The sequence below is a fragment of the Brachionichthys hirsutus genome, chromosome 19 (genome assembly GCF_040956055.1).
Source record: "Brachionichthys hirsutus isolate HB-005 chromosome 19, CSIRO-AGI_Bhir_v1, whole genome shotgun sequence".
In the NCBI taxonomy this organism is placed as follows: Eukaryota; Metazoa; Chordata; class Actinopteri; order Lophiiformes; family Brachionichthyidae; genus Brachionichthys; species Brachionichthys hirsutus.
Genome location: NC_090915.1, coordinates 7,977,099 through 8,001,207, shown reverse-complemented (window position 1 = coordinate 8,001,207; position 24,109 = coordinate 7,977,099). Strand labels below are relative to the sequence as shown.

The window sequence follows — 24,109 nt, the reverse complement described above, 5'->3', positions numbered from 1 at the left end:
CCAGTCCCAGTATACCAGGGCTGGGAGGACGGAGTGGGGGTAGCCGAGGGGCGGTCAGAGGTTTGAATTGCAAATCTGCTGCCTTCTGTTGGCGACCAAGCCTTCTCCTTCTGCATTCATGTGATAATGAGGAGTCAGTGCAAGGGCAGATAGACAGATCGACCAGGAGCCTGGTGGGGGCTGAGGAGAGAGGGAGGCCTGGGAGAGGAGGCAGGCGGGAAATCAAGGGGGGGTCCCCTGATGGTGGAGGTCATGATGGAAGTTTTTGAAAGATAATGAAGATGTGATGCATACAGTTGGTGATTACCTTTCACTCCTGGCTGGGGTGAGGAGTGAGCTCAGTGGGAATGACGCGTGCAAGTGATGGGGTTATTCTGATTTTTCCAGGTACAATCCCGTCATCACTGGGCGCCACATTTTTCTGAGTTGCTATGCACTTCAGGTAAAGCTGTCGTCCATTCTTCTGTTGTACATCGATGGATATTTGGGGGAGTTTTCCTCAAGTCAGTTGCTGTATACAAAATGGGCAGTCACAAAAAATTTAATCTGACTGTCTTTTGTGTTTAAAATGAAGCTACAGATATATCAGTAGGTAATTTTTGTTGTTATTATTATGTAAAGGAATAATAGTGACCTATGATGTGATAAAGGGTATGTTTATCTAGGTGTAACCTAAATCTGATTAATTATCAAATCATTCTCACCAAATCCCAATGCTGGATTCAATGTTAAACCACCAATCCACCCCAATATATGCTCGAAGATGGTTGTCAAAAGTCAATGCTCCACTGCCAGGCACTGGCTATAAAGCAGTTGGGGTCACACATGATCAAATGACAATGACCAACACAATGGATTAGCTGTAAAAGAACTGGGGAGGGGGGGATTAGGGGTGAATTGATGACGGTTGGCTGGCAGGCCTGGGAGATCCTGGGTCTGTTTCAATAAGAAACATAAAGAGCTGAAATTAACATGTACCATGATACCAAGCAGAGAGAATCCTCTTAGAGATTACATCCATAACATGTTACGCCTATGGAACGGCATGGAGAGGGGAGACAAAGAACAGATTCTATTGTTGCAGATTGTGGGGAATCCTGTTCTATTATATTATGGTGATTCTTTTATGTTCCGTCTTCGCTGTTCGACATCGCTGCATCCTTAATGTTCACAAATGCAGCAGCTTTCCTACTTCATGTGTTTCCCTGGACATTTTTCACCTGGCATCAACTCAACCTCCCAGGTAACAGCTGCCCAGGCTGCACTACGCCTCCTTCATGAAGGAGGAAAGCAGCAACAGCAGTATATTCCTGCAGCATCTGTGCCGAGACATCCACACGTTGAAAAAAGGCGCATGCTAATTCGACACAAATTCACACATGCTTGAATGGACACTCACACGCAGTCCATCTGTCTTTGTCTCCCCCCCCCCCCCCACTGCCATCACCATGGGTCTGTCTGCAAAAAAATAGGTGATGGTTCACACAACACAAGCGCTCAGTGCTCCTGATTTGTTAGATTTATCATTGGAAACAACACACACGCACACACACACACACACACACACACCAAATATTTGAATGCACTATGAAATTAAAACAAGTGATAGAATAAGAAACACATGCAGGAGCATGCATTAGTCAAGAATATGGTGGAAACAAATGGAGGTTTTTGCCTTCGTGTTAGAGAACGGTGACGTGCTCTGTAACGATGGATGAACTTTATGCAACACAGAGGTCAGCTTCAGGTTGACAATGAAATGCTGCCCCCTAGTGATCAGACATTTACACTGAGAATGTTTCTTCAGGTTATGTTTTCGCCGGCATTTGTTTGTCTGTCTGCCTGTCCGTCTGTTAGAAACCTCAGAAATCTCTGGACGGATCTTGATGTAATTTTCAGGAAATGTTGGTAATCTTACCAGGAACAGATGATTCCATTTTGGTGATGATCCAGAATAGATCCTGGATTCTGGATCCCTTTGAAACTTTGGGTAAGATTGCAGTCAATCGAGCTTCAAAATGTGTCCGTTGATTATTGACCAATGTTTATGGAATTTGACACAGTAATGTAGGTCTCTATCTCACCACCGAATTACATCTGGATCAGATCCAGAATGACGCCAGGAAAAAAAATACATTTTAGCATTAAAACCCCATTTATGGATTCAAAAATCTGTTAAAAACTCTGATTCACTTTCACTTTTCACAGTTAAAGATAGCAAGAAAAATCTAGAACCCTTTAGTGATAAACCACAATGAGGGGAGAACATGCAAACTCCACACAGAAATGCCCCAAGCTAGATTTGAACCTGTGACCTTCTTGCAGTGGACAATTTGGATGTTGCTCAGTTTGTGCCTTTCTAATTGACAGCAGTTTGTTTAAAATGATCCTATAAGAAGTTTTAAACTACATTCTGTCACACTCGTAAATAAGTGGCAGCTTACCAGGTAAATACAAAGTCAATGTCTGACACAAGCAATCATTTAATTTGAAAAAAGTGAACTGGTATTTACAATACGTAAAGTAAAAAAAAAAGAGATCAATCTGAAAACATTTGTCTTTCTGCTTTTCGATCTCATCTCATACAAGTCATGTTACAAAATCAGGAGAATCCAAACAGAGCCTGACAAATAAAAACATTACATCATCATCATCACTTTATCATCATCGGCGTTATCAGATATTAGACCTAAACCAGTAGGCTTTATATCTCACAAAAGTAGAATTAACCAAAGGTCTCAAATCACACACAATGTGATTCATGATCACAATTAATGATCCAGTTTTTCATTTCAGGCCAAACATCGCCCCCTGCTGCACCACAGCGGGACCTGCTACTCGACCCCTCGCCTCATGTGTTCTGTACAGCAGAAGTATCAGACACCCATTTAAGGATCTCAGCTGTGCTTCTCTCAGATAATACCTTTACATATTATTTCTGTCTGAATAAAATAAGTTAATTCATAAGTATCAGTTTGGTTTAGGTTTGGGAAAAAGGCAGAATCTCTGAAAAGTGAAATTTTCTAAAATATTCCAAATGAGTATAAATTTGTCAGGGGTCTTAGCTCCTGACAGAAATAACTGCATAACTCTGAGAGCCAGCTGCGGCCCTCTCAGGCCAACATCGTTTAAGTACAGCGACGATTTAAGACTAAACAGGCAAACAAAATGTAATTTTCCAGCGCTACAACGATTAGGGTCAAATCTTCTCCGTTTCTTAAACACAAATTCGAAACATAAAACCCAGCAACATTCTCGGCGGCCGTGCTGTGGTCAGCATGTCCTTAACGGATTCATTTTGGGAACCGTTACTCATTTCCAAATTTAAAACACTAAACTAAAACAGATTTTTGCAATAGGTATCATTCAATAGATATTGGCTGTATTGGCTTTCTGTAGTTTAAAAGCCATAATGCACATTTAAATTAGTCGTTTAAGGCAACATTTTACTTGGTATAACATTTAGAGCTGCATGCGTCAACCATTTTAAATACATCTGAAAATGTACAAGCTGAAACTGGAGTCACGCCATGTTCAGAAATGTTTGAATACGGACGTCAAACATTGCTCGATCTTCATTTTAAGTAATGTTAACGCTGGCTAGACTTTGCGCATAAGACTTATAATATCAAATGCATCGGCTGAACAGCTGGAAAAGATGGAAGCTGCTTTGTTTTTATTGAGTTTTTAACATCCCACAAAGCCCTTGTATTGATAACGCTGCATTATTTTTGCCAATGTTTCATTTGTGATCCTATGATGTTTCGTTACCTTTGATAAGTAACACATATATATAAAAAGAAAAACATGAAACGTTGGTGGCGGAATGTAAACAGACAGACACACACTCTCACTCTCACAGGCGGAACATCTATACATAATCTACGAAGGTAATTGTGTCTGACAGCAGTTGTTTCTGTGTTTGATTAGAGCAAAGCCAAACTCTGCAGCTCTTTTTGGCCCTCAGGAGACACCATACGCGTTACTGTCTGTCCCAAGCAGAGGGGCTGGTCATCCATCTTCTGTTCATTGTTCATGTTGGACTCTTCCACATCGCCCATTGCAGTGCCAAATAATACCATACCACATAAAGGTGGCCGGTGCAGTTGGGGGTGTTTTGGTGAAGGGGTGTGTGTGTGTGTGTGTGTGTGTGTGTGTGTGTGCAGGGCAGGTGCTATAGCTCGCTGTGGCGCACGGGAGGCTCTAGCTTGTGCGACAGCGCGGTGAGGACCTTGTCGAACTTCTCGTAGCGTTCCGACTGGCTGCCCTCAGAGCCGCGGCTCCCCCACAAGAGACGCATCTGAAACTCCGTCTGGAAGATCTCGTGTATTTCTACTTGCTCCTGGAGTCCTGGAGAGGAGGAGAGGAGGGGAGGAGGTGATGTTATTCTTTGCAGATGACATTGTAATCATATGAACCACATGAATCATTTCAGTGATCAAGCTCCTTTATTGTGGAATCACACTTCGCTCTTCCCTCTCCATCGAGCTATTCACATTTCCTTTTCTTCCCTGTAGTCGTTTCCTCTGTTTCTCCCTCTTTCTGTCTCTGTGAGGTATGCACCAAATAAAAATAACATTCTTCTGTTGCTCGCGGCAACAAGAGTAAATGACCTGGGATGTGCCCAGTTGAATATTTTAATGCCATAACCAAACCCTACAGATGAATTATGGAGCCTTTTTGGTGCACGGGCACTTGGAGTTGGGACTAATCCCATTTCAATCACTGCTTCAGGGAAACGGCTCAGATTTATCTGCACATTATTGATGACGGGAGCAGACTGAGGTCAAGCTGATCGATGGCGAGCTATAACAGAAAACAGAGATGTGAGCTGATAGCTATTGACACGCGGTTCAATAAAGCAGTAATCACCTCAAACTGAGAACCATTAGGAAGGTGTTAGGGATCAATACAGTTAAAGTAAAACACACACACACACCATCATATGAGTGTTATAGAGATAACACTTATCAATTTTGTACAGCAACACGTTAGAATGCAGAGAAAATGGCTTATATATATATATATACACATACCGGTATATTTTAAAAATGGTCATCTTTCTGGGGTCTTACCCTGGAGCTTGGCCTCGGCGTTGGTTCTGTAGATCCCCCCGTGGTGTGCGATGGTACGAGCCGCCTCTAGGTGATGCATAACCACGTCTACTCCCACCTCCGCACTCTCCCAGGGCTCCGACATCTCCCCGACAGCCATGCCCCGCTCCAACAGCGACAACACGGGGATGACGTGGGGGAAGGACGTGTTGGACAGGACGCTACCCTCTGGATACAGAGCAGCGTGTGAGTTCAGGGCTTTAACGAAATGCACACAACATTCTGTATGGAACACGAGCGAAAAGAGGCGTCACCTTTGCCGTCATTCATATTCTTCAAGAAAGGTTTGAGTTTCTTCTCGTACAGGATGGCGCCCTCCGTGTGTCGCTGGCGCAGCGTCACCCACGTCTGCTCCAGGCGGGCGATCTGAAAAGTAACATTTAATAATAAATGCATTCCCGGGCATTTGGAAGCGCTTTTGTATTTTTCGTGTGCATTTGTCTCACCTGTGGCAACTCCAGGGCTCTCATCACTGCAGCGAAGCCAAACATGTTGCCCAGGTTGCTTTTCAACTCGGCGGCTAATTGGATGGTTTTGTGGAGCAGGGCCGCCCTCTCCTCCGTGCTCCCTGTACAGCCTAGCAGGTCCACTGCCATCATGATGGACATGGTGTAGAACCTGACAAAAGCCCGACGGCACCATGTTGAGACGAAGCCCATTCCGAAAGCCAATCTGGGTGGCAACGGTGATTCCAGTGTATTGAATATATAGATATATATGTGTTTCATATACGCCGGCAACATTCTGTTGTTCCAGTGAGAAGAACGAGGTAGAAAGGGGACGGGAGACTTGAGGAGTGAGGATCGGATGAGAAAAGGACAAGATGTGGTTTGGAGGAACAGACGGTGATCAGTAGTGAGCGATGCATAAAGGAAGGGAAGCGTGTTCACACCTCTCCAGCAGGTCGAGTCTTAGCTGGTGTCCATGCGGTAGCGTCAGTAGCTCCAGCCCTGAGGAAACTCCCATCATCCTTTGCATCTCCAAACTTACGGCTAATATTCTAGCCACCTGTCCAAGAGTGAGAAATCAGTATAGCTGTGTGGTGTGTGCAGGTACGTGTGTGTGTGTGTGTGTGTGTTTGTACCGTGCAGTCGACCATAGTGATGTGTTTCGCCGCAGTTCTTGTATCCACCTCAGCCAGAAGCTCTTTGACTCTCTTCAGCACCAGCATCTCCAGAGGCTTGTTCTCAGCCGGCATAAGGCGAGACTCGTACCTGCCGGCAGTGAACGCAGCATATTAGAAACTACAGACACCAGAAAGGTCAGGAGCGCCGGCGAGGACTGAAGGTTTAAGCCTCAGTTTGGTCGGACACGATGTCTACTTCACGTAGAACTCAGTGGTGTGTATTTTAGTTTACTTACAAACAAATCCTTCAATCTATGTTACGGTAAAGCAAAAATCACACAGAGATTTCCGTGCCGTGCCTTTTTAACACTTGACAGAGAGGAAAAATACAAGTACGTGTCATGCAAAAGCGATATATGCTGTTTGTGCAAATTCATGCCACACACCGTTTCTGTGTTGTCAGCATCTTCTGGAAACACCAGAAAGTAAAAGTTTAGCGGTGTCGTGTGTGTGTGTGTGTGTTTGGGTTTCTTACCTGGATGGCATGAACGAGGACATGGTCTCCACCTGTGGGGCGTTGAACAGCCCCTCTCTGTCCTCCCTCGCTCCTTCCTGCCTCCCTTCTTCCACTCTTAATCGCTCCACGTAGCTCTTAGTCGGAGGTTTGGGGGGCCCAGCCGGGCAAGGTCTAAGGTCACAGTAGCTCCCTGCCGTTTCTGATGAATGCGACCGGTAGCTGGGCTGGTGGGCGGGCGAGGAGTGTGCCGAGTGGCAGGTGTGCGCCGGATGCTCTGGAGGGTTGCTACCCTCTGAAGGGCTGAGCTGAGGGTCGCTGGAGCGGCGCACGACAGGGGAGGGTGGAACAACGGCCAGGATCCGACCGCCTGAGTGGGCCCTCTGCCTGGTGACTGAAGGCGGACAGGACAGCGTTACCACCTCGTGAGCGCGAGGGGAGAGCAGTTTAAAAGGCGTGGCACTCACTGGCACTGTACGCGGGAGAATGTGGGGTTTCCCCAACAGGTGACAAGGGGCAGCGATACTCCTGAATCTGGTCCATGCTCATCGCACAGTTCCGCATCGCGTCCTTATGGTGATGGATGGTCGACGGGCTGGAAACAGCGGATTTGGGATTTTAGAAATCTTTGGCTGATGATTCAAAAAGTCGTCAGAGCAATGAAGGGAACCTGACAAAGCAGTTCAGCTCCAGCTACAGAGCAAAGGGATGGAGGTATAGATTCTAGATAGAGAAGAGGACGATATTTTAGTTGAGCATAATCGCTTTTTACTGCAGGAAAAATTTCTGCCTGATTAATGAATCAGAAAAACCGGAGCAGAAGATTTGGTACGACGTTATTTCAGAAGATTCATTAACACTGGGAAACGTTTTCAGTCAATTCCAAATGGATTTTACACGTCTTTATGAAGCTCTGTGTGTTTGTTGTTTGGTCAAATCAGACCCCCTCCCTGTGAAGCTGAAATCTAACCTGCTCCTCTTTTCTAGATTCAGGCTTCAAACAGTCTTGTTGTCTTTGACCTTTGAGGGTTCCAGTGCAGAAGTGAAATGAACAACATTTTGGCTACTGAATTTTCTCAGCGCTGTGCAGACACAAAAATCCTGATAACTTGGAAAAAAAATAAAAAGCTGGGTTTGATCGCTGGGGCTCGTGATGCGAACAAAGAACCTGAACAGACTCACTACTATGGGGGGGGGGGGGGGGGGGGTGTCTGTGAAGTGAAGGGACTGCAGGACCGTGGGTGTGGCGAGGGGACCAGTTTAGTGCTCAAACATAACACTGGTGTCCCACACACAGACACACACATACACAACCTGCAATCGGGCACAGGCTCCGGCTCTGGTTCTGGAGTTGCCACCGGTGTCTTATCTGGACTGGGACTGTCTGAGTCACTGATCATGAGCGCACCGTAAAGCAAGAATGAAACAAATCTGATGACGATAAATAAAAGCTACTAATGAATCAAGGTTTTATTCTTCCTCCCAGCTCACCTGTGAGGGATCATCTTCTCAGCGGTCAGCCCGTCGGTCATGGTGACGCTCCTCCTCTTGATGTACGCTCCCCTCTGACTGGACGGCGAGTAGGCGCATCCCGGCTTACTGTTGGCGAGAGCGAAGGTGGCCTCCAGGTAGCGCAGAGGCAGAGTCCTGCTCACTGGACAGTAGATGTGGACGCTGTGTGACTGGGAGACTGGTTTGCGCTGGCCCACATAGAACCGAACAAGTTCCTGGACCGAGTCAAAACTGTCCGACTCCAGGATGTACTGCACCTAAGAATGAAGAGACACGGTAAGTACGTGTTGGCATATGCCCCTGCATACCTGACGGGGGGGGGGGGGGGGGCTGGGTTTTAAATTATCTTCTCTCGAACAAAAGTCATTTAAATATCACACTCGAAGGAGTTTCCGCATTTTCCACACATTGCCAACCGACAGTGATCGATTCCCTTTTGGGTTTCCTGCACAATGCGGACACATAAAGCAGATCAGTAAAAGAAAAAGCATAAAGCAGCAGTGTGAATGATCAGAGCAGAATCTCTGTGGCTTTTCTCCTTTCTGAACACGCTCACGTCGTTGTTCATCCAAGCTCAGCGATGGCGGATGAAGTCAGATATGGAGCATCACAGCAATGGGAAACAGCCTAAAACATACTTAGCCAAACGGCAGACAGGCAGCCAGTAAACGCTTCATTACCGTGGTCTCACTGGATTTGACCAGGACTTTGCTGATCTTGAAGTGCAGCACCTCATTATCCCACCGAGAGGTCAGCACGTAGTCGCCCACGTTAAGGAGAGAATCACGCACCAGGAAATCTCCGTTACGTAAAACCAGCGTCTCTGACACCTCGAGGAAGAAAGAAAACACATGGTTTTAAATGAGTCCATTCCAGAGGAGCTGGAGGCCGACGGTTCGCTGATACTGTTTATCAGCTGTTTGCAGAAACAGGTTCACTATCACAGAATTGGGGGGGGTTCTGCTCATGAAGGATGATTCCTCAATAAAGCTGTCACAAGCCCCTTTCTGGCTATGCATAATGTTCATAGCCTCTAAACTGTCTCCACAAAGTACTAGAAATACTTGCCATTCAAGGTTTTGAATAACTTTGAGACTGGAGAGTTCATTAAATGCAACATTTTGTGTTGCATTTTCTGAGCTGATTCGATTTTCCAAACACAGAACGGGAGTTGGATAATGTTCCCTCCAACTGCATCGCTCACACTGACGAAGCTGTCTATGCTACGTACAGTTTACACCGCAAATCATGTGCAATATGCCAGGGAACAATGTCACGAATTATGTTCCGAGGCCACATTTTAACCAGATAAATTCTACTGGAAATATAATCTTACTTTAAATTAATGGGAAATAAAACATTCCATCCCAAAGAACAGTTGACACATTAACTCAAATAATGTATTTGGTGTCTGTAATAAACATAATTCTCATATCCATGCAGCAGAAGAGAGAATCAAATAATTTATTTTAAATCTACCTGGAGCAAGGCGCTGCAGATGAGACGCGTTAACACATAATACATAAACACCAGCAGGGGGCAGCATATGCACAGATTGCAAACTAAAATCACAAGGAAATTTGTGCATTTTAAATCGTTCTTATTTATTAAGCCAATGCCATTAAAGAAAAAGCAACGATGGTCCACGCTCTCACAACTCCAGCTCATAAATTAAGTGTTCAATTTAAAGGGGAAGAGAATAGAACCAAAAGAAAAATTAAATGCATTGCCCTTTAGGAAGCTAATAAAGTAAACTGTGAGATTAACTGGTAACTGGAAATTTAGGGTACAGGAGCCAAATCACTAAGACATAAATATGTTATGTAAATTAAAAGAGGGAACACTCACAGATGGCTAATTTGAATCTGAGTGGGACAGAACAGAGATTGATCCGGAGTATATGGTTATGAACATGAACCCTCTCCATGTCCATGTATATATATATATATATATGTGTGTGTGTGTGTGTGCGTGCGTGCATCAGCAGCTGTGAATGGCAATTGAACACATCAGCTACGAGCACAGCTGTCAGTTTGGCAGCATTTCTACTCCTTCTGAAAGCCAACGCAATTTAAACTGAGCTGGGACAGATGTTGGGATTCAGTAATCAGTGTCATTCTGTGTGTAAAGCATTTAAACTGTGCTTTTTGTGCCAACAGATTCTGGCCAAATTATTTGTAACTAATATTTCTATCTGACAAAAACATCAACCCATACAGAATTATGATTGCCCCCCATTTTTAATTATGGCCTTTTGAAACACATCAAGAAATATTTTGTATTGAAATATAAAGCAGAACATTTTCAGAATCTATTTATTCATAAAGTATTTCAATGCTGCAGCGACAGAGACGTTTAACTTAAAGCATGCTCCTTAATCAGAAAACATGATTAAATATACAATAATTAAATCAAACAAAAATATCATGTTCACCAATACATTTGTTGGCTTTTAAAAAGTGTCAGAAAGTATTTCTAAATGTTGTCCAGACCTCAATAAAACATTCAAATGTAATTAAACTACAACAAGTTAAGCCCATTCCTTGTCTTTGATTTTGTGATTGACGTGATCATAATTAGGACATACTGTTTACTGAACGTTATCGTTTGTTTTTTCTTTTTTTTTACTTTTATGTATTCTTTGCCCCATTCAAATATAAAATAACCAGCTTTATCAATTGTCTAACAAAGAAAAATAAAAACTATTTGTAGGATCATACCTTCATGAGCCACTCGAGGGCGCATTTGCAGTGCTGTGCACCAGACTAACTGTGTTCCTGGTTCTAAGGTACATTTACCTCTCTGGGTATGTGTCCATGGTACCAGCCATGGCTCCTGATGTCAGCTGCACTCAGCTTCAGCTCCTCCTCCAGCTCCTTGCGCAGTTTCTCAGGAGGAGACTCCAGCAGGTACTTCTCCTTGGAGAACTGCAAACACAGAGGAGAGCTTATAAATCAAATGGCTGCTGGAAAGATAGATGAGTTGATGGCATGAAATGATTATTAAATAATAAAGTGTGTGTGTGTGTGTTTCATAGGAACAATGCTGTATGATGTATTTAACACACACACACACACACACACTTCATACTTCCATTTGCACAAATAGGTACTTGGTTGTATAGAAAAGAAATTCTCTCTATTTGATAAATTACACCCTTCAGCTGTGTGTGAGTCTGAGGTAACAATAATGAGCACGAGTCATGCTTGTCAGGTGATGCACACGCCAGGATCGGCTGAATCCATCATCACAGTGAGAAAAAGGGCAATAAATAAGTGCCGTAAATGCCTGATTTATCCACTATTTATCAACATAATGAGGCGCGTTATCAGCCACTCTGCATCTACATGGACTCACGAAGATGCTTCGAGTGTGTGATCTGTTCAGAAATTATTTGTGTCAGCGTGGAGAGAAAAGGAGGAAATCCCACAGCGGCACTAGTTACATAAAGACGCCATAACAGTCGATGATTGTGAGTTCAGACGGACCATTCTACACAAATGCAGAGCAAACACACAAACACTACACAAGAAATGCACACAGGAATAAACAGCGAGAGGAAATCATCCCAGCTCTGCCGGTACAACAAGAAACGAGCCGGAGACCAAAATAAACAGTAAACAGCCTCGTCGCTAAGGCTCGCCTGTCGTTCCTCCTAATATTTGTCTTCAATCTTTTGCAGCCACTTTTTCCCCTCTTGCACAAAGTTCCTCTCAACCTACCTCCCAATCAGAACGTTTTCGTACTTTCCCTGAACATGTGTGATGGAAAAAGAATGAGAAAGAGATTTGTGTGTGTGTGTGTGTAATATGAGCAGGCTACAAGTACCAAAAACAATCGATGCTATCTTCTGCAGGTCAGTGAAATTATTAACATCATCCTCTCCAAATCCTCAAGGGAAGATGGAGGAATGCAGCGACAGAGGCGCACTCTCCCTGATTAGATCTGAGGTGTGTGCGTCAGTGTGTGACTTAGTGTGTTTGCGAAGGGGAGACGAGGCCAATAAAAGAGCAGGTGGGGTCAAGTGTGCAGTTATTGCTTTCCCCGGTCGCCGTGGAAACCCAGGAGTTGCCGGCTGCTTAAGTGACGCTCAGCGATGAGCTCGGTCGTGTGTGTGTGTGTGTGTGTGCGCGCGCGTGTAAATAGATGAGGGGTTATGGGGCAAATTGAAATGTCAGCGAGGCAGTATTTACAGTACAGTTCATAGGATAAAGAGATATGATAGGGAACACATCAAAAGAGAGAGGAAGAATGGACCGACAGCGAAGGGGTGGTGGAGAGAAAGACCTAATAATGGCCACACAAACTCTGAACCTGAATTTGTCCTGTGCTTATTATCTACTGGTGATCATTTCCTCTCGTTTTTGTCGGGGGCTTTTTAAGTGACAACACAAAGCAAAACCCTAAAATATCAATAAAACACAAAAACAAAATGTGTGACAGTCTGGCAACCTGAAGAGAAAAGGTTTACAAAAAGTTGATTTAACAAAAATTACAAAACAAAACTTTGCCTTAGTAGGCCAGTATGGAGACTGTGTATTGGAATGGAAAGACACGTCCTAGTAATACTACTACTGCAGTTTCACTGCTTCCGCTCATAATACTGCAACTAGTAGTTTTACTACCGCTGCCACAATAATGGAAAAGAAAACACCCACTCAGGTTCTTTTATGTAGTTTGTTGTGTGGCAGCATCCAAGCATGAGATATTTATTTTGTAAAGGTGTGTGTGTGTGTGTGCGTGTAGTCTGAGCGTGAAGGCGGAGCCATCAAAACAACAGTCGTGCACGGCAGCAAAGAGTGACATATGAAAACACAGAGACGAGCAGGTTTGGAAGAGAAAGGCGTACAGGAGAAGCTCCAAAGCACAAACAGTCAGAGAGAAACAGCCAACGCAACAGACTTCACAAAAGAATCAGGCAGTCAGGACGGCACAGAGGCAGGCAGACAGCAAGAACTCATTGATGCAGACAGACGCAGACACGCAGGAAGACAGGCAGCCCATTAGCAGACGAGAGAGTTTAGGTAATTTAGCAGCTGACGCAGGACTTCACTTCCCAGGGGGCCAAAGAAGCAAAGCGATTGTGAGTGAGATTGTGTGTGTGCATATAGAGTATGTGTTTGTGTTACACATGGGTGGCACTACTCATGTCTGCGGCTCTACTTTTGGTCAGAGGTGGAGAAAAGTGTCTCCAAGTTATTCATTGTGACCATCGTAAATGTGAATGAAGGCTGGCATGTAATCATCCTATTGGTCGGCCTGGTTTAACCGCTGGACGAGTCAGGGGATGCGTTGTAGGCGTTAGAGGGTGCGTTCACATCGACAACATGCGAGATGGGCAACGACCCGGCGACACTCGCCACCTCATTTACAGCAAAATACACTCGAGTCTCTTTTCCCCACTGTGGACCAATTAGACGGTTCTGTTTGATGACATCGCCGCACCGTGAGTGGAAAGTGACGCCGCTATCACCCAACATCACAGGAGGAATAACTAGACCCCCCCCCCCCCCCAAAAAAAAAGAGAATATATGAAAGGGATGATAATGGGGAGAGATCCTAAATGTATGCACATATTTATGCATATATTATGCAAACGTCTCTTTTTACAGCATGGCGCGCGTGTGTGTGTGTCTGTTCTGCTGTCAGTTCCACACGGAAAAGACATTTAATATATCTACTTATTTGTCTAGATTGCAATTTTAAATGTGTTTGTGATTCTAAAATACGGTTGCTATAAACAATACTGAAGGATTTAGGAGTTTAAGTTCTAATGGAAACCGCCTCATTACTTAATGTGAAAGAACGTGTTTGGTTGGAACGTACAGCCACGAGTATTTACAAGGCACGGCGCCGAGGAGGAGCGTTCACTGGCACAACTCTCAGCACGTTGTTGTTTGTGGTTGAAATGGTTTGTGTGCTAATTCTTGCGGAAGAAGCACAAAGCCAAGTACCTCGAGCAATTAAAAGGATGCAGCTAAACCCAAACGGGCATGAATGAAAAATGAAGCCAAAGCTAATTGGCTGACAAGAATAGAAACCCGCAGGGAGGAAAATGAAGTATCTGGCGTTTAACAGTATGGATGCAAGCAAAACACATTTGTACAAAACAACAACAACAAAACAACCTAAACACGCAACAACTTTTCATCTAAGTTTATATCAAAATGCATATTCGGTCATTTTCTGCTTTTGTGCTAGTCTCTAACCTTGTTGTGCTAACCCCTGAGCAATGGTGGCAGTGTGTGTGTGTGTGTGTGGGGGGGGGCAAAAGGGGTTGGGCTTGGTCCAGGGGTCTCACACACACACCCACACGGTCAGGGTGCAGCTCTTGAACTGCCTCATGCCTTAATCTGCTGCTTCTTTGTCATTCTTCAACTCTACTGCTCCTCTCTCTTGAGGAGGTGCAGACCAGGATTACTGCATAAAGACCCCCGATCTCCTCTTACCCCACTCCCACCCCCAATGCTCTCCCTCTCGCGCACACACACACACACATTTAAGTGTACAGATATGGCCAATATCAGCCCTCTCCAGACTGGGATAATCCCAGTGTGCCCTCCAGCCTGTTTCACTCGTCCCAGCTCACATTTGTAGAACAGTCTGATCCGAGCGTTACAGAGAGAGCTGCTAAAACTTTAGACTCCCAACATTTATTATCCTTTATTCTAAAAACCCTTGAATCCAAGCTATTGAAATGACTCATGCAGGGATGCAGATAAACATTTGCTGGATGTTGGATGCGTTGCTGTTCAGAAACGCAGTCTTTTGGACAAAAAAAATGCATGTCATTCTCGGATTATTCTGCAAACACAAACACGAACATATCGGTGCCGGTGTCTGATAAGATCCGATACCATCTGTGAAGCAGCTCAGACAGGTGGAGCGACAACGGGAGACAGAGGACGAGACTGATAACGGTGACCTTCCACTGTCGTTAGCAACGACTGTCTCCTCCAAACACACAAGCAGGGCGTTCACACCCTGAGGCAGCTGGATGCTGACATGCATCCCACACGCATCCCACACACACACACACACATACTGGTGCGAGCTGTCAGTTCGGTCTCAAAGAGGAGACCCCCCGTTTTGAGTGGCAGCTGGTGGACAGTAGAGGACGTCCAGTTTACAATGCTTCTGCAGTTAGCGTAGAGCTGCTCTCTCTCTTTTCTACTTGTTCTGTACATCATCGCTTCATCGGTTTTCATTTGTCTTCATCACACTTCCTCGATCGATTCACTTCTCTCTGTCATTCGGCTCAATTTCAAGAACATCTGACACACCGGCAGCAGTTTCATATACACACAGTGTCCACGCTTTCGTCTTCGGGTTTGTTGATGATAAAATGTGAGTTTGGAGTATTTTGTGCATGCGAGTCCTTCACCCTGGACTGCAGGCACAGGGTGCAGGTCAGAGGAAAGGGATGTAGACTCTCTGCAGCCTGAGAGACAAATCCCGGAGGAAAAGGCAGCACATATTCGTTTTTGCTTGTTTGTGATCATTCATCTTCTGGACACCGCTCTGAAGCTACAGATCATCCCGGTTGAAGCTTTGAAATTTTATTCAGCAATAATGAGCAAAATCTTATTAGAGTGATTAAAATGAAAACTATGAAAAAAGAGGACGAGTTGTAGAAGAACACAGTTCCTTTAAACAGTCATGTCTTTCCTTTCCTCGATGGACCAAACCCATCTTCTTCTCCGTCTCTGCCATTCATATTTTAATGTCTCTTCTTCAGTGAATCACCCCCCCCCCCCCCCCCCTCACTTTTTGTTTCTGAATTTCAGACCAAAGTGTTTCCTGACGCCGCTCCATTTCTCTCCATCCAGCCCAGTGGGAAACATCCATCAGCGCTTTGACGATTACAACAGACAGAAACCACAAAAGAAATGTGTCATCAATGCAGGCGCCGTCCTGCCAATAGAGATATGCTGACGATCGGCTGCCCGAGTATCTTCTGTGGGTGTTGTCTGCTGTATCTGAGTGGTTTTATGTGTCATCAATACTATCATCACCGAGGGAATCATCTTTTATAGCTCATTTATCCTCTTCTTTTTTTTTCTTTAAGGCTTCTTATAAGGAACAATTGCACAAAAACAGGAAACCCTGATGGGCCAGAAATATAAAGTTAAACTGCATTTCTTTATCCTGACAATTGTGAACAAGAAACTATACAAGAACACACAAAGATGTAAAAACATATAACACACACTTCTCTCTCTCATGTGAGTACACACGTTGCACATTCAAACAGAAAAACTAAAATAACATGGAAATACCTTCTAAGCATCGAGGTGAAATCAGACGAGATAAGAGTATTCATGTCATCCTGAGTGAGAGACAGACACTGATTAGTGATTACACATATTCAATTAGACGCTTCTCTGGATTGAATTAGACGGTGTTTGCAAACTTAATTCAATTTTAATTATTTTAATACTCGTGTTAATGACACAGCAACTTAGCCACACACATTGCCTTGCTGTTATTGGACACACACACAAATTTAATGCTAAGCCTGAACAGTCTGGGTTTTTACTGAGGAGGGAAATGCATAAAAGAAGCAGCAATTTAGTTTTTGATTTCACTCAAACATGTCTGACAGGCGCTTTTAGAAACTCTATAAAACTACAATCTACACAACGACTTCAGGTGCCTGGATGCAGGTATTTGTTCATATCATGGTCAAACGCATAAAACCAACACAATCGAGGCGCAGAGTCACGCTCTTACTGCAGACTCAGCAATGCCACACCTATAGATGCTGTTGCCATGGTAACTCCATACTCTGCATGCCCCAGCTGGCATTTCCCCTAAAGAAAATAATGTACATGTGTGTGTGTGTGTTGGAGAGAGGTTAACGTGCCCCATGTGTGCGTGGCTCTGTCATGTGCAGTGTTGTGTATCGTGGAGGAAAACACGGCTGGTCGTCACGGCATCTCATTGCGTGTGTGACGTGCGTGTTCTCTTATAGGTCAGGCATCGGTTTTATTATGGTTCCACAGAGAGGACAACACAACACTTTCCATTAAAGCCAAACCGGACAAAGCAACGAATGAAGATGAAACTAAACTCATCTGATCGACTTTACTGCTGAGAATGGTTGGCAAAAAGCTAACCTCAAATCAAGCTGATTTAAATACAATAAACAGCTGGAAATGCCAACAAATACCTCAAGAGTTAATTCACTATCTCAGTCTAGGTCCTTTTTTTTCCCTCCCAATGACTCACTATTTAAATTTGCACACATTACAGTGTTTCTCCCGGGTTTCTGCCAACACGACTGAGAGGATCTTAGACAAGAAAAATGTTTTCTTTCGTCACGTTTCCAGCTCTCAGTTTTGTTCGTTGTGGCATCGGTCGTCATGCGAGAGCACCGATAGAAGCGGTTCAGGGGTTTAACAGCAGTCTGAATTACACGAACCGGTGGCTTGTCCAGGGTGTGGGCACGACTCCAGTAGATCACGCGGCCTGGATTTCAGATTAAACTAGAAAACAACAATCAGAGATTGCAGACCCTCGCCTCCAAAAGACTATTGGATCTTGTGAGACAGTAAACAGGGCTTCCGGATCAGAGGGGCCAAACCTGCTCTAGCTTGCTGCTCCGGAATGTACTACAAGCCATCTTCTGGACTCTTTTTCCCATCATGCCATTCGTGTCCCTCCCTCTTAAAGTGGCAGTTTACAGCACAGGCACAATTCCAGATGTAAAAATAATTCTAGAATCTGGATCCAGATCCGGATCAACGCCATTCTCGGGGAGGACCGAGCCACAGACAGAACCTTGCTTGTGTAAATATATCAAGTCGATTGGGTTACTAGTTTTTGAGTTATGCACTCGGACAGACAAACAAACAAACAGACAGACAGACAGACAAACGCACCCAATTGCATTACCCTCGCCTCCTCTTCGGCGAGGGTAATGAATGAATGAATGCTCTTTTAATACCGCTCTGTAGCACCTCATCTAACCGCGCACACCTTCGACACCGCTGTGCGCTAACTTGCATGCCATATTCAGAGTGCATTAGAATTAGCGATGCAACCACAGCGTTTCCATCTTCGCAGCAGCAGCATGTAAAGCGATTATCTGCTGGCTGACCAGTGAGCCTTATAAAGCCTTATAAAGCATAGCAGCTTCCCTTTTTAGTGTCTTACATTAATAATTCATGTTTAGCAATAGCTTAGAATAAATCCCCGACGCCGTCTCATATTCTGGGCCAGCATCCGTCCATCTTTTACCCAGCTGGCCCAGGCGCCATGTAATCAAAGAAAATTGAGGTTTTGCAGATTTTTTCTTCATTTATTCAAACCTCATCGTGTGGTTCTTCTTCCAGTCCCTTGAGTCGCCACCGGTTTGCCATCCTTTCCCACCCGACACGCTCGAGCCCAACACTTTCTCACGCTTCTTAGCTTTTCATTCTCCTTATTCAAGTATCTCTTCTTATCTTTGCCACAGATTGTACCGCATTGTAGCCCTGAATGGAGGGAGATTAGTTTCATTTCCCCTTTCCGACCAGCACCCCCATCTCAGTTTTTACTCTTAATAAGGGCCCTTTGTCTTTTCTTCCATCTCTCCTTTATTCCTGCACCTTTCCTGCAGTCTCTCTTTCTGTAGCTCCTCCGCCGGTTCATCTCTTACTCCCCGTTTTCTCCTGTCATGTCTTCTCAGCCACACGTCATATCATCGCTCTCCGTGCACTTTTCCTCACCGATCCACTCAGCTGGGTCGTCTGCCAGCACCGAGGTGTGTAGTCGTTTCCGTGCGACTGTTTCAATGTGTGTTGCGTCGAACAGCAGCGGGAGCGTCGCACCTTGTTCCATCAGTGAGAGACGGAGAAAGATGGGATGCACTCGGAGGAGGAGATAAAAATACTGCTTGCAAAATCAAACATTTAAGGACTTCATTTCGGAAATATTGTTTTTACGAAAGAAAAGTGCTATAGGCTCCAAAAATGGTTGAATTTAAATAATTTCAGGAGCGTTTCAACTTTTCATGCTTAGCGTACAGCAGCATTTAACTTTTAGATGGAATAAAAGCAAGTCTGCAGGCTTGTGTCAGGTAAATTATTTATATGTTGCAGGGAACGTGTTGGACTGGCTTTCACCGTTATAAATAATTTTTATCCCGGTTATATCTGGCACATCGTCTTAGACTGTTCTACAGATGGGGCATCCTCTCGTCTCTCATTTAATTATTTGTTGCTTAATACAATTTAAGATGAAGCACAACTTCACTCCTATTTTGGGTTTTAATTGAACCGGGAGCTGTTTGTGTCCATGGCAACCACGGCCAGCTGCCACAGCTGAAAGATGCTCTGGCCTGTTTATTGACTTTGCTGGGAAAAAAAGCAAGTCTAACCTTTCATTTTGACAGTTCAGAGCAGAGCTTGTGATTGGTTGACGAGGGAAGGTCGGGAGAAATCCTGAATGTTGGAATATTATTATATTATTATTAGAATGGTTTTAAAAACAGACCACATCATGACAAATACGTCCATTATGCTGTGGCCAGTTTGGTCACAGCACCCACCGCTCACACACACACACACACACACACATTGCCCCCCCCCCTCTCCGGGGATTTGGGCACTCGTCGGATTGCCATCCGTCTCCTGATTGAACCATTAATGGCCAATTTGCAGGCTTTTTGGGGTAAAAGGTCACCAGACTGATGGATGGAAGGTCTAAGGACTCATTAATATGACCTTACTGTGTTAACACAAAGGCACACACACACACACACACACACACATGTATTTGAGGTGCAACCAATCTGATATATATATATATATATATTGATGTACTCACACACGTATTTCTTACATGGCTTTAAACTGCAAGGCAGTGTCATTACCTCTCATACTAATGCCATCTATCTTGACAGTGACGGGTGTAAAGGAAAAACCGCAAACCCACAATGCTTTTCTCCAATGCATTTAAACAGGAAATGGGGAGGCAAAGTGAGAGGCGGGGGGTTGGTGAGAAGAGAGACGAGTGCCTCAGGTGATTCAAAATTAAATTAGAGATCCATATCTTTCACCGACTTGTGATTTTAAGATAAATGCAATGACATCAAGTACTCTATATTCCCTCTTCTTCCATCTGCTTCATTGATGAATTCCAACTCTACTACTTTAAAAAGACGCGGCATATGCTGCCTTGTTACTATGGATACACACACATATGGTGACACAGCATCTAATTAATGAATGACTGACATCTGAGGATTAATCAGCTTTGTTGGCTGAAACACAGCCAGGAAATAGAATAAATAAACGCTCACACCCCAATAAAGGGAATCATGCATGGCCTGAATAGACGGGATTCTCTTTGTTTGGATTTCAAGGCAGACTGTCAAAATGAGCATTGTCCCAGATTCATTTTCTTTTCTTTCTAGTCCCTCCGGTGGGAAAGTATGCCAGACTCAAACACCTTACAAAGAAGTCATCCCTGACCTTAGCGTCGACTAGACAACTGTCGTGAATAAACAGATACAGGTATAACTAGAAAAGCAATTGGAGAGCGCAAACCTCTGCCAAGGTACAGTAAAAGTACAAATAAATAAATAACTCTGATATATTTCAACATTTTTGGTGAGTGAATTGAATGCATATTTTACAAGATTCGTTTTAAAAAAAAAATTATTATTATTAAAGTAAATGGGAAAACGTAGATGTGTTATTTTTTTTGCATCCAGAGGGATATACAAATCATTCTCAGAATTAAATGGGAGTTTGGCCAAGACCCATCTTTAGCATATTTTTCATTAAGATCCATCCAACTAAAAAAATCAGCGTCAAGAACGTAACTTCCATGGTGGAGCTAATCTGAGACATGACTGGAAATCCACGTTGCAAACACTAAATTTAGATGGAAGGTCACATTAGGGAAGTGTGTCATAAATAAACTGATCTGCACCTCGGTCATGATGACATCTGACTCCCTGCTGAGGCAGTACACACATGCACACACAAACAATGGTCTTTTGACTGGCTTTGGAACTTGGACACAAAAACACACTGCATGATGATGATGCAGATGAAGATGAGACTGTAAAGCTCAAAAAGAAAAAGAAGGGGTGTGAAAATAAAAGAAGCGCTACAAGTTAAATGTAGAGAAAGAGCATAGAGAAAAGGGGATACAAGAGGAAGAAGAAAAGAGCATAGCAAGTGATGAGATGGAAAAGAGGGCCAGTCTGATCCCCCAGGTAAACCACGGATGCATATCAATCAGCTGTCCTTTTTACACTACATGTACACCTACACACAACCTTCCATCACTCCCCAGCATGTAGAGCAGAGAAACACACACACACACACCCTGGAGCTGTGAAGCCATTGGCCAGAAACGATGTCATCCCTTCCTGGAGGTTGAGCAGCGAGGCGAACAATTGGCTGGGAGAGGAAGACAGTGGGAGTGGGACGCTGAGGTATCAATTCCATTCATACAGAGGCAGCAGTGGAGCGTGGGCGAGTGTGCGTGTCCCACTGAGGCACACAGGCAGGCCTACCAAAATCTGGTGACACAAACGGTACCTGCTGTGATGCTACACACACACACACACACACACACACACTGATGGGGGTTGGGAGGGTTGAAATGGGTGTTGTCTCCTTGTTACTGGGCTGTTGTCATAGTGATAAAGAGGGAGCATTTACTGCTAGCTGGGATGTTTTACTCTCCCTTCCCCCTCTTACCACCCACAACTCTCACTCCGCTCCCAAACACCCACTTTTATGAGACTATGATGTCACTTGTAGGTTTGTAACTGCCTGTAAAGCTGCTGGGATGCCTTCCAAGATTTCTCGCATCAACATACAAACCAGCGTCAAGGGGACGTTCACACTAAAAGTATTTCACCCAAAACTGGTCACCTTTTTCGCCGTATTGTCTTGTCATTTACGAAAGGGCTTGAAAGCACCAACTCCAGAAAACGGCCTCCCGAACGTGATTTCTTTTAAAGGTTACGCTGCCAGTCTACAACATTTTCGGACATTCTTGCAGATCGATGTCAAGGGTTCGTTTCGGAAATGTTGCTGCAGTAATTCCAAACGTTTTCGGAACGCTTGAGAGGTTTTTTTTGTGTACAGTTTAGAATCAGATGGTTTCGCCATCGAATTTAAAGAAGAAAACCAACTGAAAACATCTGAACTTTGCATTTCGTCTTCCTCCCCTCCTCACCACCCTGCTGTTGGTATTTCATCCAAGACTTCACGCGTGAACACACCAGCCGAGAGTCTCATTTAAACACGCTGCAGGTTTATAGAGCAGACCAGACAGACACAAATCATCCAGATAACTGTCCGGATCATTCGCACCTCGCCTGCAGACGTTCCTTCAATGTCTGTCGTTTAAATCTGCTTCGTATTCCTACTGTTCACACAAATCCAACGGAGCCATCAGACGTCAGTCAGTTAATCTGTTTCATCTCTAAACATCATCTGCATCTGGTTCACATTATCGCCACAATCTCCCTCATTGATAAAACATGCCATCAGTACTTTCAGTGAGAAGACACCGAGGGCTTGCTGCATGAGCATCAGCAGCACTGGGATGCAACGTAGAGCCTCCCATCATGCTATTAATGCAGATATTTGTATGGTTTTTAATGTTGTGATAACCAAGTTCCACTTTTTTCCTGTATCCCAGTCAAAACTAAACAACGAAGGCCCATCTTAATGTCAGAGCGTTCTATTCCATTGTAATTCTCTAACAATGCACATTAAAGCAGGAGAGCACAACCCCCAAAGCTGAAAAGGCCTTTTTTTTGGGACTCTTTTGGGAGAACTGAGCCTTTAAATCCACAGCAGCCTGTGATCCCATAGCCGCCGCATTCCCAAGGTCAGGCGAGGTCAAAGATGAGGAGAGCAAACAATGGCCAAACCTCCTGCTCCAAATCCCTGGACTATGCCACACTCCCTCTCAGCTGTGGCGTTCCCACCATGTGTGGATCTACAGGCATGCGAGATCTACAGCGACTGAAGAAACTTCAGAGGACTGGCACACAGACACACACACACACACACTTGCTTTTAAAATTAACACTTGGGATTCATTCATCATTTGTGAATGAATTAAGTATTATGAGAAGAAGAGTGAGACTTTAGAGAGTGAGATAAGAATAAAGGAGAGAGGGAGAGGAGAGCATCAGTCGATCCTTCATCAGTAGATTAAAGACATAAAACAAAGCTAATGGCTGAAGCGATAAACTTGTGAATTTACAACTCCGTGTAGTGTATCAAAAGAATGTCGGCAATTTGTTATCTTTAGATGCTGCTCTTCATTTAAAAGAACGTCTTTCATCTCACCGTTCAAGTTCACAAACAATCAGTCCTCCATCACTGAAATCACTTAAAAGGAGCTTCATCATTGAAAGAAATCTACAACTAATGAAATCATTTCTTATATCAAACTAGTAATAATACAACCAAACTCATTCCAAATTCCAGGGATAGGTTTCCATGGGATTATTGCTTTTAGGTTTCAGTTCACAGGTCCATAGATTCAATAAATTAAAAAAGATAACTGATAGTCAACTTTCACAAGCAGAGTAATCCAGACTTTGATAGCAGATCACACAACAGATTTTAAAGATGCGAAAGCACTAGACGGCGAGAAAGCAAAATGAAAATATTCAAAAGCATGTATTTATATCACCGCATTAAAGCGCGCTGTCGTCTCTGACCTGCAGGCAGGTATTCTCTGGAATAATCTCCCTCTTCCACCAGCATCTGTTTAAAGAGTTCAGACCATATGGGTTCATGTTATGTTATTCCATTTAAAAGCCATCCTTTATAATGTGAAGTGAGAGCGCAGATGAGTAACTGAAGCACCGAGCTGCGAACCTCTCTGATCTTGGCCCGCAGCTAAAAGTCATGATGCGAGAAGAACATTTGGTTT

General features: G+C 44.1%; 1 protein-coding gene across 1 annotated transcript in view; it reads right to left on the bottom strand.

Moving 5' to 3' along the window:
• Positions 1-4,174: 4,174 nt before the first annotated feature.
• The window catches only part of sh2d3ca (SH2 domain containing 3Ca), a 36,839-nt gene continuing 16,904 nt past the window's right edge, over positions 4,175-24,109 (bottom strand). The window contains exons 4-15 of the mRNA XM_068753224.1: positions 11,005-11,133; positions 8,887-9,036; positions 8,186-8,463; positions 8,009-8,086; positions 7,162-7,289; positions 6,716-7,088; positions 6,199-6,328; positions 6,007-6,122; positions 5,561-5,732; positions 5,369-5,480; positions 5,076-5,282; positions 4,175-4,350 (exon numbers count right to left, since the gene is read on the bottom strand). Coding sequence (XP_068609325.1) covers positions 4,175-4,350; positions 5,076-5,282; positions 5,369-5,480; positions 5,561-5,732; positions 6,007-6,122; positions 6,199-6,328; positions 6,716-7,088; positions 7,162-7,289; positions 8,009-8,086; positions 8,186-8,463; positions 8,887-9,036; positions 11,005-11,133 — 2,049 coding nt within the window. The remainder of the gene's footprint in view (positions 4,351-5,075; positions 5,283-5,368; positions 5,481-5,560; positions 5,733-6,006; positions 6,123-6,198; positions 6,329-6,715; positions 7,089-7,161; positions 7,290-8,008; positions 8,087-8,185; positions 8,464-8,886; positions 9,037-11,004; positions 11,134-24,109) is intronic.